At 34.8% G+C, this 15,139-nt stretch overlaps 2 protein-coding genes across 2 annotated transcripts; one reads left to right on the top strand and one right to left on the bottom strand.

Annotated features, from left to right (window-relative positions):
* Positions 1-4,540, top strand: LOC120331082 (sulfotransferase 1C4-like). Its single transcript, XM_078113776.1, has 6 exons — positions 1-611; positions 968-1,180; positions 1,608-1,779; positions 2,447-2,684; positions 3,345-3,542; positions 3,574-4,540. The coding sequence occupies exons 1-6, from the start codon at positions 512-514 to the stop codon at positions 3,700-3,702; spliced, it is 1,050 nt and encodes a 349-aa protein (XP_077969902.1). The 5' UTR covers positions 1-511; the 3' UTR covers positions 3,703-4,540.
* Positions 4,541-8,252: 3,712 nt separating this feature from the next.
* LOC120331112 (calcineurin B homologous protein 1-like) lies at positions 8,253-14,917 on the bottom strand. Its single transcript, XM_039398148.2, has 7 exons — positions 14,770-14,917; positions 13,368-13,440; positions 12,570-12,650; positions 12,016-12,125; positions 11,614-11,675; positions 10,165-10,287; positions 8,253-9,691 (listed from the first exon to the last, which is right to left on the bottom strand). Exons 1-7 carry the CDS (start codon positions 14,834-14,836, stop codon positions 9,638-9,640), a joined length of 570 nt encoding a protein of 189 aa, XP_039254082.1. The 5' UTR covers positions 14,837-14,917; the 3' UTR covers positions 8,253-9,637.
* Between the last annotated feature and the right edge of the window lie 222 nt (positions 14,918-15,139).

Genomic DNA, 15,139 nt, shown 5'->3' with positions numbered 1-15,139 from the left:
TTGTTTTATCTTAAGGACTGGTTTCTAAAATACATCCCATATAACTGCCGAACTAGCTTTAGACTTAGACAGTTGTGCTACTATTGATGACAATCAATTTTAGAAGACTGTGCCCACAATTAAAGGTCCACTTCCTTCAATACCATTGTCGATATACATACTGTTGTTAAAGATGTACGAGATAGTTAGGGGAACTTACACGAAAAGTCGGGATTTTCTGAGTTAAATATTTTGCGATAAATGTGGAAGACTGGACTATTACCGCTAGCATCGCTGTAAATTTGTTAAAATTCTAAAACTTATAGAACTTCAAAACTGCTTGTAACTGTCTTAATCGTCTTAATCCTTATAACGACTATGCGTACACAGGGATGTCGCCGTACTTCACGTTATATGTAAATTTTTGTGTACAACTCATGGACACAATCGTCACGACAATTCTTTTTTTTACCTTTTTATTTATTTACCTTATTCTGTAATAAAATTGAAAACTTGGATTAGATCATCCAGAATGCATGTTTTTATTATACTATCAATAGCTCTTTCTACTGCGTTTTTATACGCAAGAACAAGATGGAAATCAATGCGAATGATTGACAGAGATTCCTTCAGTAAGTAGTAATAATAAGTAGCACATGTAAATCCTCAGTCCTATGCCTGTCTTTAATATTCAGTTTATGTTTCACTGAGTGGTATATCCATATAACTCTATTTTTCCATACTGCCTTATGAAGAATCTCAACAAAATTTGCTACGAGGTTCCATCTTTTTTATATTATATACTGTTTGCCGGTATTTCTTGCAGTTATACAAAATGCAATTAGTCCAATTTTACCTAAAATTTACCTCGAACTAAAACAAATATTGCATGTTAATATCTCCAGAGAGTAAACATTTTTCACGTTACATGGCTCATCCTAACATTGTATATTTGAAGGATATTTTGACAAGATAATTCAACTTTCAGAAGTGAAGCTGATGATAAAACTCGGAATACCACATTTGCTTCGTATGACTGGTTTGTCGGAGATATTGAGGGTACGTTACCTATATCATTTTAGGGCATGCAATGGATACGAAACACTATTAAGCAACACAGGAATGGCTGCAGTATATGCGGAAGCTCTGAAATTCCAGATTAGAGACGATGATGTTTTTATTGCTACTTATCCAAAATCAGGTGAGTGCATTGTAAAAAGAGACGTTCAAAGATAACCTATTTCTGAATCACATCTCCGAATGATTTTAAAGTCGGATGTCAGTAAAGTTACACATCCCCATGACTTTGAGAATATAATTATGGCGCCGAAATTGTAATTAGGCTTTTTATTTTCAATAATTTTTTATCCCACCTATATTTAATATTGAATTATGACATTGATTTCTACTACTTTTATGAACTGATTTGTATTTTTTAGTTCATGACCCTTTTTCGCTAAAACTACAAATGCTGCATTGAACACTTTCTATCACTATCGCAATCTACAGAAAAGTGCAATTTCACAGTATGTTATGCTATGCAAAACTATAGTCTTTCCAGTAAAATGTTTTAATTTGTTTTCGAGTCTTACAAAACAAATTTTATTGAACTATTTCTTTTAACGAAGGTACAACATGGAGGCAGCAAATTGTTTGGTTAATTTGCAACAACGCTGATATCAATGTTGCTAAGGACAAGCCACTTTCGAGTCGAATTCCTTTTCTTGAAACGATAGATATGACGGACAACGTGTCTTTGGGAATACAGACGCTTGAAAAATGGCAAAAGAATAAGCCAAGGTCAGTATCATATTGGTTTGATACTAGTCAGCAGCTAGTTTTCGGAATTGCCGGTCATTACATTACATCAAGTTCACGATTTCCTTTCCTGATAACATTATCAAGTGAATACTAAATGGGGCCAGAGATCAAGAAGTAGGCGCTTTGTCCACGTGGTTATATCAACCCGTCCTTTCAGCAATGAGTAATATGTTTTTGTATTCCAAACCTTTGAAAAGTGAATGTAATGGCGGTTTATACTCTAACACTGACATGGGCAAACTACGGCCCGCGGGCCAAATCCGGCCCGTTGAGTAATTCAATTTCGCCCGCCTGATGCTGCCACAACCAAACTAAAACCAAATTTTGATACTACAGCTGAAAAATAACTCTAGGAATTTTTTGAGATTGCGATAAAATTTAGTTTGGGTACGAGGCTTATTGTTTTCCACTTTTGCTTTCATAACACCGTAAATATTGTTCATAAAATGTAACTTTTACGTTACACTTACATGACCCACCAGTTTTGGTGGGCTAAATTTTCGGCCCTTGGTTTAAAAACCTTGCCCACCCCTGCGACATCTAACTTAAAATCGAGTGTAACAACCTTTTGGAAAAATAAATTTCTAATTTTTAGAACCGCATCAATTCAGTAATATCATTCAGTTCGCATATAATATTCTTGCAGGATAATAAAGACTCATCTCGCTTATGGACTCCTGCCTGAAGATATTCAATCGGGTAACAAATGCAAGATAATTTATGTCGCCCGGAACGCGAAAGACGTTTGTGTTTCTTACTACTTCTTTCACGTCATGAATATGTTACTACCGCACCCAGGTACCTGGAGTGAATTTTTAAAAAATTATAGCTCTGGAAATATCTTGTTTGGAAGCTGGTTTCCGCATGTTCTCACATACTGGGAGGTAAGATCATATTTATGAACATGATGCATGTAAATGGCATCTTAGCAAAGGTGAAATCTGCTCTCATTTCATTATTTAATCATCGGATGTAATTATATATAAGAATAAGACACGAAAATAATCGTTTGATAAAATATTGTCTGAAAAATAAGGTATTGGTTGAGTTTAGTGTTTTAAAGACACCATCAGGCCGTAACTTCAATAACCTATATTTAAACCATACACGCTTCATAACACAGGTCAACACAACAGCAATGTGTTAAATGAAGCTACAATGGTTATTTGAACTAAATAACTTCATAAGACAATTAGTCTTGATTTTTGTTTTAAAATTTTGCGCCTTGCAAAAGCTTGTGGATCGTTTTGCTGAGTTCTTGTTGGGATATTTTCCACGACAAATGGACTGAATGATTGCAAATTTATAATACTCGCAGATAGAAATAGTCGCCAGAAAGTTATTACTTTCAGTTTTTTTTTTTCAAATTTTTTTTGAGTCCTATCGAAATCGATATTTTACGCAAATTTTTCCTGTGTTATTACATTATAAAAAAAACACTCATTACATCACGCTTAATCATTATTTTTTCCAGCAAACTCGATGTTCTTAAGGTCTTCTACCTCCGTGTCAATATATTTGAGCCTTACTCTCTTGTTTTATAGAAGTTTCAGACAGACAAAGAACGCATTTACTTTACTACGTACGAAGCTATGAAGAAGGACATGAAAAAGGAAATAGTTGCTGTAGCCAACTTTCTTGGAAAAAAACTAACTAATGAACAAATAGATATCATATTTAATTTCTGCACATTTGACAGTACGAGCAAGAACAAAAGTACAAATTACTCAAAAAAATGTCAAAATTTTGGGATGGATGGATTTTAAAAAGGCAAAGTTCATGAGAAAAGGTGAAGTTGGTGATTGGAAGAACTATTTCACAATAAATGAAAATGCAGCTTTCGATGAATTATACAATGAAAAAATAAAAGATAGTGGGCTTGACATTCCTTTCGAAATGTGAATTGTACACTAACATTTCTTTCTTCGCTTCTTGCCTCATTCAACTTGCTACACCTGACTTGCATCGTTTCGCATCGCAAGATCCTGTCCTCTGAATCATGACGTAGTGGTGCGGGAGTCATGATTAAGAATCTATCGTTTACACAAAATATATATAGTTCAGCATTGACGCGTGAGTGATCGTAAGGCAGGGCGAGGCCGTTTTTGAGAAGGCCTTATTAATATATTTTGATTTGAAGTATTACTTTTGTGAGTGAACAATACATCGTCCATATTGAAAAATCCATCAGCTCCAAATGCTTGATCATTGTTTCACCGCATCTGAATGCAAAGAATGCCTTGCAGTTTTCTTGCTCTACTATTTAAGCAAGACTTCGCTGTTTAAGTATTTCTTCTATTTAATTATCTCTACTATTTACGCTTCATACAACAATAACAAGTTCAACATCCAGCCATTAACATTTGTTACTTTATCTATGTGTTGCCCATGGTTCATCAACGATGCGTTGAGTTGTCAACTCCGTATAAGTATTTAGCATATGGGCGTAACTTACAATTAGTTAGTTTTAATGCCTGGACTGAAATAAAATAATCGCACATATATTGTACTAACTATTACGAAAGTTATTTTTGTGGCATCGATAGAATATATTTCTGCGTACTTGACATTAAACTGCGAAATAAGGTCTTCTATGAATATTAAAAAACAGTGCATGTATAGGGTATCTGGTTGTAGTCCTACGACTCCATTGCGTGCAGAGACTGTGCTTCTATTTGTGTCCGCTCCAAAGTCTTCATTAAACGTGCAAAATCTTTGCTGTATATTGTAATAAAATCAGCGATTGTAAAACAGTATAAAATATATAATAAAACACTAAAACAACTTAACTTAGCTGAGGAATCTTGTCAGAAGCAGTTGAGTGGCCAAAACGTGGCCAGCGCGCGCGTCAAGGGGTCACATGACCTGAGTCTAGGTGTCGCTATAAGAGGTGTCTAATGTTGGAAGCAAGTGTGGTAGGTAACACGCTGTCACAACAGTATTAATATGCAACCATAAGTTATAACTAGCTAAAAATCAAAATTATCACTGGTATCTTACAGTATTCTAATTACGGATGAAAAGTAGAAGCAAGTAGAACAGCGAAATGTGGAGATTGCAATGGAGTTGGATCGCTTGGATAAGCCGAAACTTCACCATTTGATGTGTTTAATTGACGTGGACAAGAAAGAATCATTGTTGACAATTTGAAGATAAAATGCCAGTGTGAGTGCAAACAAAAACAGCTGTACGGCAAAATATTCTCATTAAAATATGAAATAATATCATCCGGTTAGATATAGCACGGACGTTGACACAGTGCGACATTGAGAAACTACTGAACACAAAAATGTTCAAAATTGAGCTGTGCAAGATGAAAATAGTATAAAAATAAATAATTGCGTTTGTGCCCAGAAATGACAACCTTATAGACACAACCATCGTCTGTAAGAAGAGAAACACTACTAATGATACGTTAATCCGTCACATCATGTTTTGAGTATTTTGGGGGTGATGACATGGAAATATTCACAATTTAATCAAAAATTTTGAAAGATGTGTGGGGAGAAACTACAGCAACTACGAAATTTCCATATTTTAAATTGGTTAGGGTAGTGACAAAACTTTTGGCAGACATAGGTGATAGGGCAAGTGGTCAACACGAACGATGGAAAAACATAATAAAAAACATAAGTGAGACAAAAATAATAGCTGTGAACAAAGAAGTAATACGGTGATATTCTTCGATGGGGTAGATATATACGAGAAAGTAAAGAGCTACGCTATTAATCTAAATGTTTATTTCAAAAATAGATGCTAGTATAAAATCATCCAACTGCCGTGGTGTGCGATTTACCCGTCCACGTCGAGTAAGGCTGTTTTGTGTTGGCGCGTTTAAAATGGGAGCGTTTTCTCTTAGTTCGCTATCAGGTTTTGACTGCGGTTTCAGCGGAGAAGAGTGAAATTTGACATATGTGGTAGTCTCGAAGTCACAAAAAGGAAGGAATGCTGGTTGATACGTCGTAAGGATTTCATTTGCATTCGATCGTAAAATACTTATTGGACCATTCCTGGCGACACGTAGCGTGATGAAATTAGATCAGTTAAGCCCCTGGCACCAGAATGAGTTAAACTGTTAATGTTTTCAAATAGTTTCTTGCGTAACGATTTGGGTACGAATGGCTCAATTTATTATCTGCTGATGTATCGAATACTAAAGTTCCGCTTAGTTCTGCGATGGGAACATCTACTAATTCGAGAGAATGTTTCTCAGGATCCCTTTTGTATTCGATCAGTAATTGATCCTTTTGTTGAGCGGCGTGAAGTTCATGCAAGGAAATTGACTGTGGAGACCGAAAAATGTTATTGACGCTGATATTGGGATGAATTGAAAAGCAATTTGGGTGCAAGATATTGTGTCCGCGACAGTATTAAAGGGCGTCACTTACAGATGATTCAATATGTAATGTGAGAAAGCTTGTACGTTACACATGTTTTTCTCGATGTGTTTTTATTTAATTAAAAGCTGACATTATGTGTTTAGTTTGTGTCACTGACTGTGGTGATGGTGAGTCAACAATGAATGTTTCCCCAATTATTGACGCCAGAAAAATTCTTCCTATTTTACAATTGCAACATTTTCTGTGCTCATTTTAATGGTGGTTTCACGAGTTAGCGCCTGAAACCGGTTTATATGTTTCAAACAATCATTTTAATTCGAAATATTCAACCCTGTTATTTAAAAGTACCGATAGAAAAGTTTAGCCTTGTCTATCACAGCTATTTAGGACTAATTTTTGATTGCTGCAATTAAACTATGTGAGAAGACAGTATAATCATTGGGTTCCATTATTTTTGCATTCACGTACATTTGCACCCATGACAATTGCATCTGCATACTTTTGACCCACGGACACCTATGAACATTTGCATCCATAGATATTTGCAATCATGGACATTTGCACCCACAGACATTTCAACCCACGGACATTTGCACCTATGTACTTTTGCACCCACTGACATTTTCACCTATGTACTTTTGCACCCACGGACATTTTCACCTATGTACTTTTGCACCCACTGACATTTTCACCTATGTACTTTTGCACCCACGGACATTTGCACCTATGTACTTTTGCACCCACTGACATTTTCACCTATGTACTTTTGCACCCACGGACATTTTCACCTATGTACTTTTGCACACACGGACATTTGCACACACGTACTTTTACACCCGCGTACATTTGCACCAACGTACAAATAAACCCGCGTACCTTCGCACTCATGAACATTTGAACCCACGGGTATTCGCATCTATGGACACTTCCACCCGTGGAATTTTGTACCCGTAAACATTTACACATATATGGATACCTGCAGTCTTTGAAGTAAAAGAAGTTCTGTTGTGTACGTGGGGGCAAAATGTACATGGGTGCTAATGTCCGCGGGTGAAATCTATAGGCGGGTGGTAAAATCTATAGGTGAAAATGTATGGATGCAAATGTCGGTGGGTGCAAAAGTATGCATGCGCATACTAGAAGCGGTTTACGGGTGCAAATGTACGTGGAATTTCCAAAACACATCTAAAAACTAACGAACGAGGAAATGTCTACAACCATGCCAGAGAATCTGTCTGTACGACTGTTAAAACGTCTACTGTTACGTCGCTTTTCCGAAGTGGAAACAGAAATGCTAAAGATATTCTTGCTTCAATGGTTGAGTTTGTTATTGCATATTGTTTATTACTCATAATCGGCTACTCAATTGCTAGTTGCGAACGATCTTTCTCAAAGTAAATATATAAAAATATATATACTTGAGGTCGTCGATTTCAAATTAGCGCAAGTTTAACTTTGATTAGCATCGAAAAGAAATTCTTGACGAGCGAGGTGAAAGAGGCTGTCGTTCAGACATTTGTCGCAGCAAAGTAGCGATTGGACATAGAAATAGGTCACTTGCTTTTTGTTAATAAATGAGTCCGATCTTATACATGTGAGTTTGTTGTTAAGTTTGAATATTTATTTAATAAAACAAACGTTTCTATTTTACTTAACCTTTGATTCATTTATTCTCATGTATAACGGCATCTATAATCTGTTTATCTCCAGAATTATTTTTGAAGTTAGGGATAGGGGCATCATTATTGGAAACTCGACCCGGGCAGCAGAAAAGTTAGCACCCTGTTTATCCGACAAAGCTTAATGAACCGTCCATCACCAAGTTGAGTACCAGCGCAAGCTACGAAGTGGTATATTGAAGGATATTACAAAAAGCCATCATTTGAGCAAACATTCTTAACACTATGTGTCAAAGCAAAATAAATGACGCTTCACAGCACTCCATTTGAACTCGGATGAGTATGCAGATATCACCGCTCCAGAACTAATAAGATAAATTTAAATTCATTGCATAAGTTGTTTGATCGCCTACTTCGCTTTAAGGTGGTAAAGGAACAGACAAGAAAAACACCGTATTGAACACGGCTCGGCAAAATTACTTGAATGCATAAATTATATGGATAGATTTTATTGACACCAATAAATAGGATTTCCATATTTAGACCGGGAGAGAGGAATAAACCGTAGAAGTACACATATATATAAGATGAAAAAAGTTAATCAACCGCCATAAACGAAAGAAGCTGGCAAAATATGCATATCAGTGAGCGTCTCTGATGTGAGCTTTCAAGAAGTTTAAGGTTTAACTTTAACCGGTATACTACCGTATTTTTGGATACTTTCATTCAATCAATTACTTCAAGAAAGAAAAAATTAAATTCGTCTTTTCAACATATTCTAGCAAAATACCATTTCAAAAATAAAACAAGAAACCCAATTCATTTAGTAATACTTAACATATCTCCCCTTGCTGAATCGAGCCAAAAAGAGGCAATTAATTATACAGGGATTGCAGCACATGTACTTGAAGACTAGGAAAAAATTAGTAATATATTTGGGTGAAAATTGACTCAAGTAAATAAAACTTACAAATAGTAATAAATGCAAGATACTACAATTAAAAATCTCATACATATATATTGGTCGACAATAAGTTGAAAAATATGTTTGTTACAGGAAGATGAGAATGTTCCGTGGTCCCGATGAAAAGTAAAAATTTATTGTATTATTTTATTGTCTGTTAATATGTGACTAAAAATAAATTTTGCACTTCAATCTGTATGAATGAATACAGACAAAATGTGCGATACATTGAAAAATAAAAATTACATGGACGAGACAGACATGTGAAATACGCAATTGCCCTTTTGAGGGCTAGACCTAGCAGTTACAACACACTGTATGTGAACTAAAATGACTGGTCCGTTTCATTCACCTGACAATGAGTAATACTGAGATTGCCAAGTAAGGAGCACGAAAAAAAAACAATGGATGTAGTACATCTGTTTTTTTTTCATTGCCTCCATATTTTCGTCAAACTCAGAATTTAGACCAGTGTAGGGATGTTAGAATTTGTTTCATATGAACAACCTTTAAATCAAAGCCACAGTAATTTATGTTATTTTTACACTCTACACATTTAGATTAGAATAGTAGATACAGATTAATAAAATTTCATTTTTATAAAAGTATTTCACTTTTTAGCCCCAAACAGGGCACTGGGCGCTCCCAAAGTATGTGCACCCAAGATGGGGCACAACCTGAACCCTAACCTGGTACACATACTATGTTCAGGATGTGTGCCATTTTGGTGCAGATACTTCTGGAGGTCCGGGCACTGGACAATCATCCAATGATTCATAGGAATCTACTATGATTTTGAATAACTGTAGTTGAGTAAACCTTCATACATACAAAATCATCTACAAAATTCACAGTACAAGACAGACATAACTTTTCATAATAAATCAAACTGATGTATGCTTAAAATGTGGTGATTAATCCAGAAAGCGCACGCTCATTTTTGTATTGCAGTTTGCTGCATCCATTGCCTGGAAAAGTAACATTCAAGTTCGGATTTATATTCACTAACATTATAACTGTAATGGCACGTTTTTACAGCTATCGAAACTAAAGGCTTTATAAACTTTATATGCTTGGACCATGAAAACTTGCTACATTGTCACAAATAGGTTATCAAAGGTAATAATAATGATGATTAACACAGGTTATCTTTCAATTGAAAAGGAAAGAAAACAAAATCTACTTTTTTATGTATGTTTACATGTTAGACTAGTCAAGTTATAAATTAAAGTTAGGAAATAACAAAAGTCAGATAGGATTTTAAAAATGTTTTTAAAAACAAATACCAATAATTGGTTGAACCACTTTGTTCTTGGTAATATATGACAAAACTTTATAAAAAAAAACATTAAATTACTTATGGTAGTAGTGGTTGATCACGAGATTAACAATATTGTAACTGATAAACAAGTGTTGAACAAAAAATACAAAATAATCTCACCCTTAAAAATTCTTCACGGCTGATGCTTCTATCATTATCTTTATCACTTTCTAAAATAGTTCGTTCGGCGATATAGGAAAGTTGATCTGGACTTATATTAGCTCCAACCATCAAACTTAAAATCTAATAATATAGGCATAGATTAGTGAAACATGCTGCGACAGAAAATGAAAAATATCCAGTACAACTACAAGGGGTGTCGTACATAGAGGGTTCTAACCCCTACCATCTTGAATGTGTAATGAATTGGGTGAGAAAATGCCAAACCAAGTACATTTGGGTAGTTCAAAAAGCACAAATGATTCTTAGTATAAAAAGGGATTGAATTTCAAGTTTGTTCAAAGCGAAGATGTGATGCTGACATAACTCATGATAAATGTCACTGCAAATTCAAAAGCCATATTTAGGAACTGACATAAATGAAATAAAGTTGTCGCAGTGACTATTATGGCTTTATACTATGCAATTTCCCTTTATGAGTATTGTTCATTTATTATTAGAACATCATATGATAAAAACACAATTCTGACTATTAGCAAAATAATGGTGACTCATCAAAATTAATGAAGAGTATATCATAGAAAGAATATCACAGGGAAAATTATTGATTATGTTCCCCAGTAAAACTGATCAATAAATACCCTTCATGTAAGATTGATAACACAGCAATCAAATCATATATGAAGTTCAGTTTAGTTCAAGGTGTCAAAAAGATTTATTCATTTACGAGTATGATCAAACTATATATCAATATACGATCATATTAATTTTCTTTGCATTGCCGTTTTTTAAATTCAACTTTTGAAGTGGCGATGTAGGGAAGCTATGACAGTTGAATGATTTATGCAATATTTCAATAAAAATATAATCTCAAATTAAAGAAAAATCACTCATTGGTATTGTTAGGCAACGAATAAAATGAAAGTTTTTAGTCTGGCATTTTGTTGTAATAGGAAAGTAATTCCAATCTTATGCTTTCAAATTGCTAGCAAATAATCTTTATTTAAACCTCACGATCCAAGACAACATTGAAAACTAGCCATATTTGATGGAGAAATGTAACAACAGTAGAATACCAAACATACGTTTCAGGGGTTTTCAACAGTGGGCCTGTAGCCCACCAAGGGGACCTCAAAGCAGTTGGAAGGGGCCACATGCCAGCATAAAAACTGATTTTACATTTTCTCATACAATAAAAATCCCCATTATTCCCAGTCACGGAATTCCCAGTCAAGGTGTTTTCACTTTGTTGAGCATGAATTGTTTGCACATAATGGGATTTGAAATCTACCATTCAAAATAACACTATAAATACCACTGGAATGATGAACAGGGAGGGCATGAGCGCTAAAAGCCTCCGAAAGACGGCCACGAGCTATAAAAGATTGGGAACCACTGTGTTGGACAATAAGTATATGACAAGCACAAAAAATCAACTCCATAACTCACATCCAATAAATCTTTCTTAGAAATCTTTCCATCATTGTCAGAATCATACAATGAAAAAACAACTGAAAAAATAAAATAAACTTATCAATTCGTCTGTAATCCACACTATACATGTAGGCAGGAGTGTGAAAAAGTGACAACAAAGTAAGATCTATAAAATTCAATTACTCTACATAAATCAGCAAATGGGCCAGACTAAATTAGTTTAATAAAGAATTTCATTGTAACAGGCCTACTCCTTCATTTGATTGAGATTGCTCATCATAATATATTCTCATTTATGTGACTTGTTATAATTAATTGTGATATATCTTTACTAGACAATAAGCAGTTAGAAGTAAAATAGTACAAGAATTGATTTAAATAGAAATAAAGACAAAATACAATCAGAATTTTCCTTACATTCTAGCTTCTTATTTCGGCTATTAACTGCTGTTTCGAGTGTTTTATTAGTTAAAGGACGAAACACAGCCAATGTCCTCATGAACTGCCTGAAGTTGACATGATCATGACTGAAAAAAAAGAAAACTTATTATTTATACAATGACTTAATGGTTAGAATGTTGGATGCAGGTTAACGACTTGAGATTCGAACTTATGCCCCTCATCCTTGATGTAAATAAATCTTCAAAAACATTAGTAGGGCATATTAGTATTTTATTACCTTGTTAAGAGCAGGATTTTGCAATAAATTAATGAGTGAAAACGAGAACCACAGAACAAGCAAGATCATTTAACTTGGTATTTAAGGTGGTATTAAATACACCACACCACACAAACTAGATTAAACTGTGAAAACCAATGGAAATGTGCTTAGTAAAACACGGTCTGGAATCCTAGCAATATCAGTGTTGTTGACATAACAAGTTGTTTACATATGTAAAGATTTGGCGCTCCAGAAGTGTGTGTACTAAATACATTAAATATTTTTTCTATTCAGTTTAAAAAGATTTTACCCTTTTTCAAAAAATGATTCCACAATTCTGTCTGCAAGAGGATTTATTGCAAGTTCTGGAATCCTCAAGAATGAATCTCTCCTGAATAAATATATAAATCAGAAAAAAGTGTAAACAAATAAAAAACTTTTAAATTGAAACTTAATCGACAAAGGAAACTAAAGTAACAAATTTTAACGATATCATATAAGATATAATGACTAGCTATATCCTTGAGGCCGTATCAATTCATGCGTCTAACCAACGAGGAAGGATAATGTTTCATCTGGATTTAGAACACAACAACAAAAACGTTATTAATGTGACGAATCAGTTTGTGACAAGAAAACTCGTAGGCCCCACTCTACTGTCTGTACTAAGTGAACATGTGGAACTAATTTAATCAGTAATTTATATTTTCCATCATACACATTGTGAATAAACAATACAAAAAAATTAAGTAAAATGGTACTTCAGGCCAGGGTGAAGGCAGGCGCTAGACACCAAGACTGGTTATCAAGCAGCGACACTAACTAATTTGATTGTGTATACTTTGATAGTCTCACACAAAAAACTGGGTTTCATGCAGCTTTCTTGCAGCAACAGGGCTCAAATGACTTTGGCAAAGTCGCAAAAGTCTCTCAACTCGTTTACGAATGCCTATGGTAACAGCGAACATACGTTAAAATCAGACTCTTAATAACGTTGCGGACCGCCTGTATAGTCGTCACGGACCCCAGTATGAGAAACCCTGGTCTAAATACAATATAGATTTATACAATACAATATGGGCTTTTATATCTATAAAAATGTAGTTACGATAAAAATCCATTTTCTTCTTTATCCAAACTTGTGAATCTTGTAAAGAGACGAATAATTTGATTTGGGGAAACTGAAAACACATATAAAGTATTTATTAGTATTGTAGCCAGTACTACCTTACTGCATATGCTCTTGGCTCTAATGGCTAGGGATGGACAATGCAGAATATCGAACACAAAAGATTTCAATCTAAGAGAATACAATAACAGGATTCGGTTTCTGCCTCTTCGTTGCCACTTGTCAATTTTTCTATTTTGGGTTTTTATTTTATTCAGCTTTCATCAAAATCTCTCTTGTTTAATTATGCTTGTATTTGCTTGCAAAGAATCCGTAAGGGGAATCTTAATTCAGAATATCAGTATTTAGGAATTATGTATATTTCGAATAATTCAAGGCAATTGTGAAAATTCCCCATATTTCATTGTCCTGAGAATGCCTGTTTGGTATCAAATAAGCTTCAATTCTGGGGACATTTTCAATTATCCTAATACAAAGCCAGTAATACATTTACAATTTTGCCTTTTTAATATTTTCATCCAGCAATGTGGCGGTAGAATTCCCTCTATTTATATAACTATGAAAATAGAATAGAATTCCTAGTCTGGATTTGGTTTGAGTATTCTAGAATAATAAATTTTATTCTACATTGCCCATCACCACTATTGACCATTGCTAATCATAAGCTACATAATTTTGGGAAAGCATGTCTAGATATTACATACCGATAAGTAATCTTAATGTACTGCAATTAGGTATTATGCATAAAAATAGGACTGTTTTTTTTTTTTTTTTTGTCACAAGACTCACGACATGGCCAATTATTAAGGGCATAAAACGGCCTGTTAAAATTTAGAAAACTGAAGTTTGAGGACCATTGCGGTAGTAGGCAATCCGTAACTGACGTCCCAAACATGGGCCACATGAAACACTCCACAACAACGGGTGTCTCAGCAATGCTCCCCCACTCAAGATTTGAATCCGCACACATTAAGCACGTGGCATTTTACTCCATATTTCTTCATTTAAGTTTCCGTGAACTATGAAAACTAACGCAAATTACTCAAAAACCAGACTGTGTAGTTTACAGACTGTGTCAAAATAATACCGCCGTATTATGCATAAAAATAGGACTGTTGATACTACTGTGAAAGAAGTACTCGAAACAGGGCCATTTCATCAGGTCTGATTCAAATTAGTGGAAGCTGACACATCAGTATGACATTTGAGTCGAGGGTGTTGTATTCAGCTATATTATACCCTCACAATAAGCTGTTTTCAAATTTTGCATTCTTTTAGGCATAGTGCAGTAGTGGGTAAAAGTTTTGAGTACAATCCAGGGTAGAGTGTTGTTTTTCAAAAATAAGCAATCAACACTAGTTCTGATGATACAATTACTCACATCCGGTCTCTTTTTGGATACTCTCTATCTCTTCATCTTGAAGATCCAACGAAACTTTGGAACCCATTTTTAATGTTAATAAGGAAAACAACCAAAATATCAATGTCTAAAATATACTACAAAGTAACTGTGATAGGCATTGAAATAAAGATAATTAGTACAGTAGTAAATAAACCAAATACTATATCGGCGGTGTGGCTCATCGTGCTACTGCTAAGCGTTAGGAGTGCGCTCACCACCTTACCACTGATTACTCTGCGTGGGTTCGCAGGTTCGAATCCCATGCAGAGATGGTTATGTGCGAGAGGATTGCTGGACTCCTCGCCGCTGTAAGGTGGTTCACATAACCGCTGGTCAGTTACGGCTTCTA

The sequence above is a fragment of the Styela clava genome, chromosome 6 (assembly GCF_964204865.1).
Source record: "Styela clava chromosome 6, kaStyClav1.hap1.2, whole genome shotgun sequence".
Lineage (NCBI taxonomy): Eukaryota > Metazoa > Chordata > Ascidiacea > Stolidobranchia > Styelidae > Styela > Styela clava.
The sequence above is the reverse complement of the archived record's forward strand: the minus strand, read 5'-3'. Positions and strand labels throughout refer to the sequence as shown.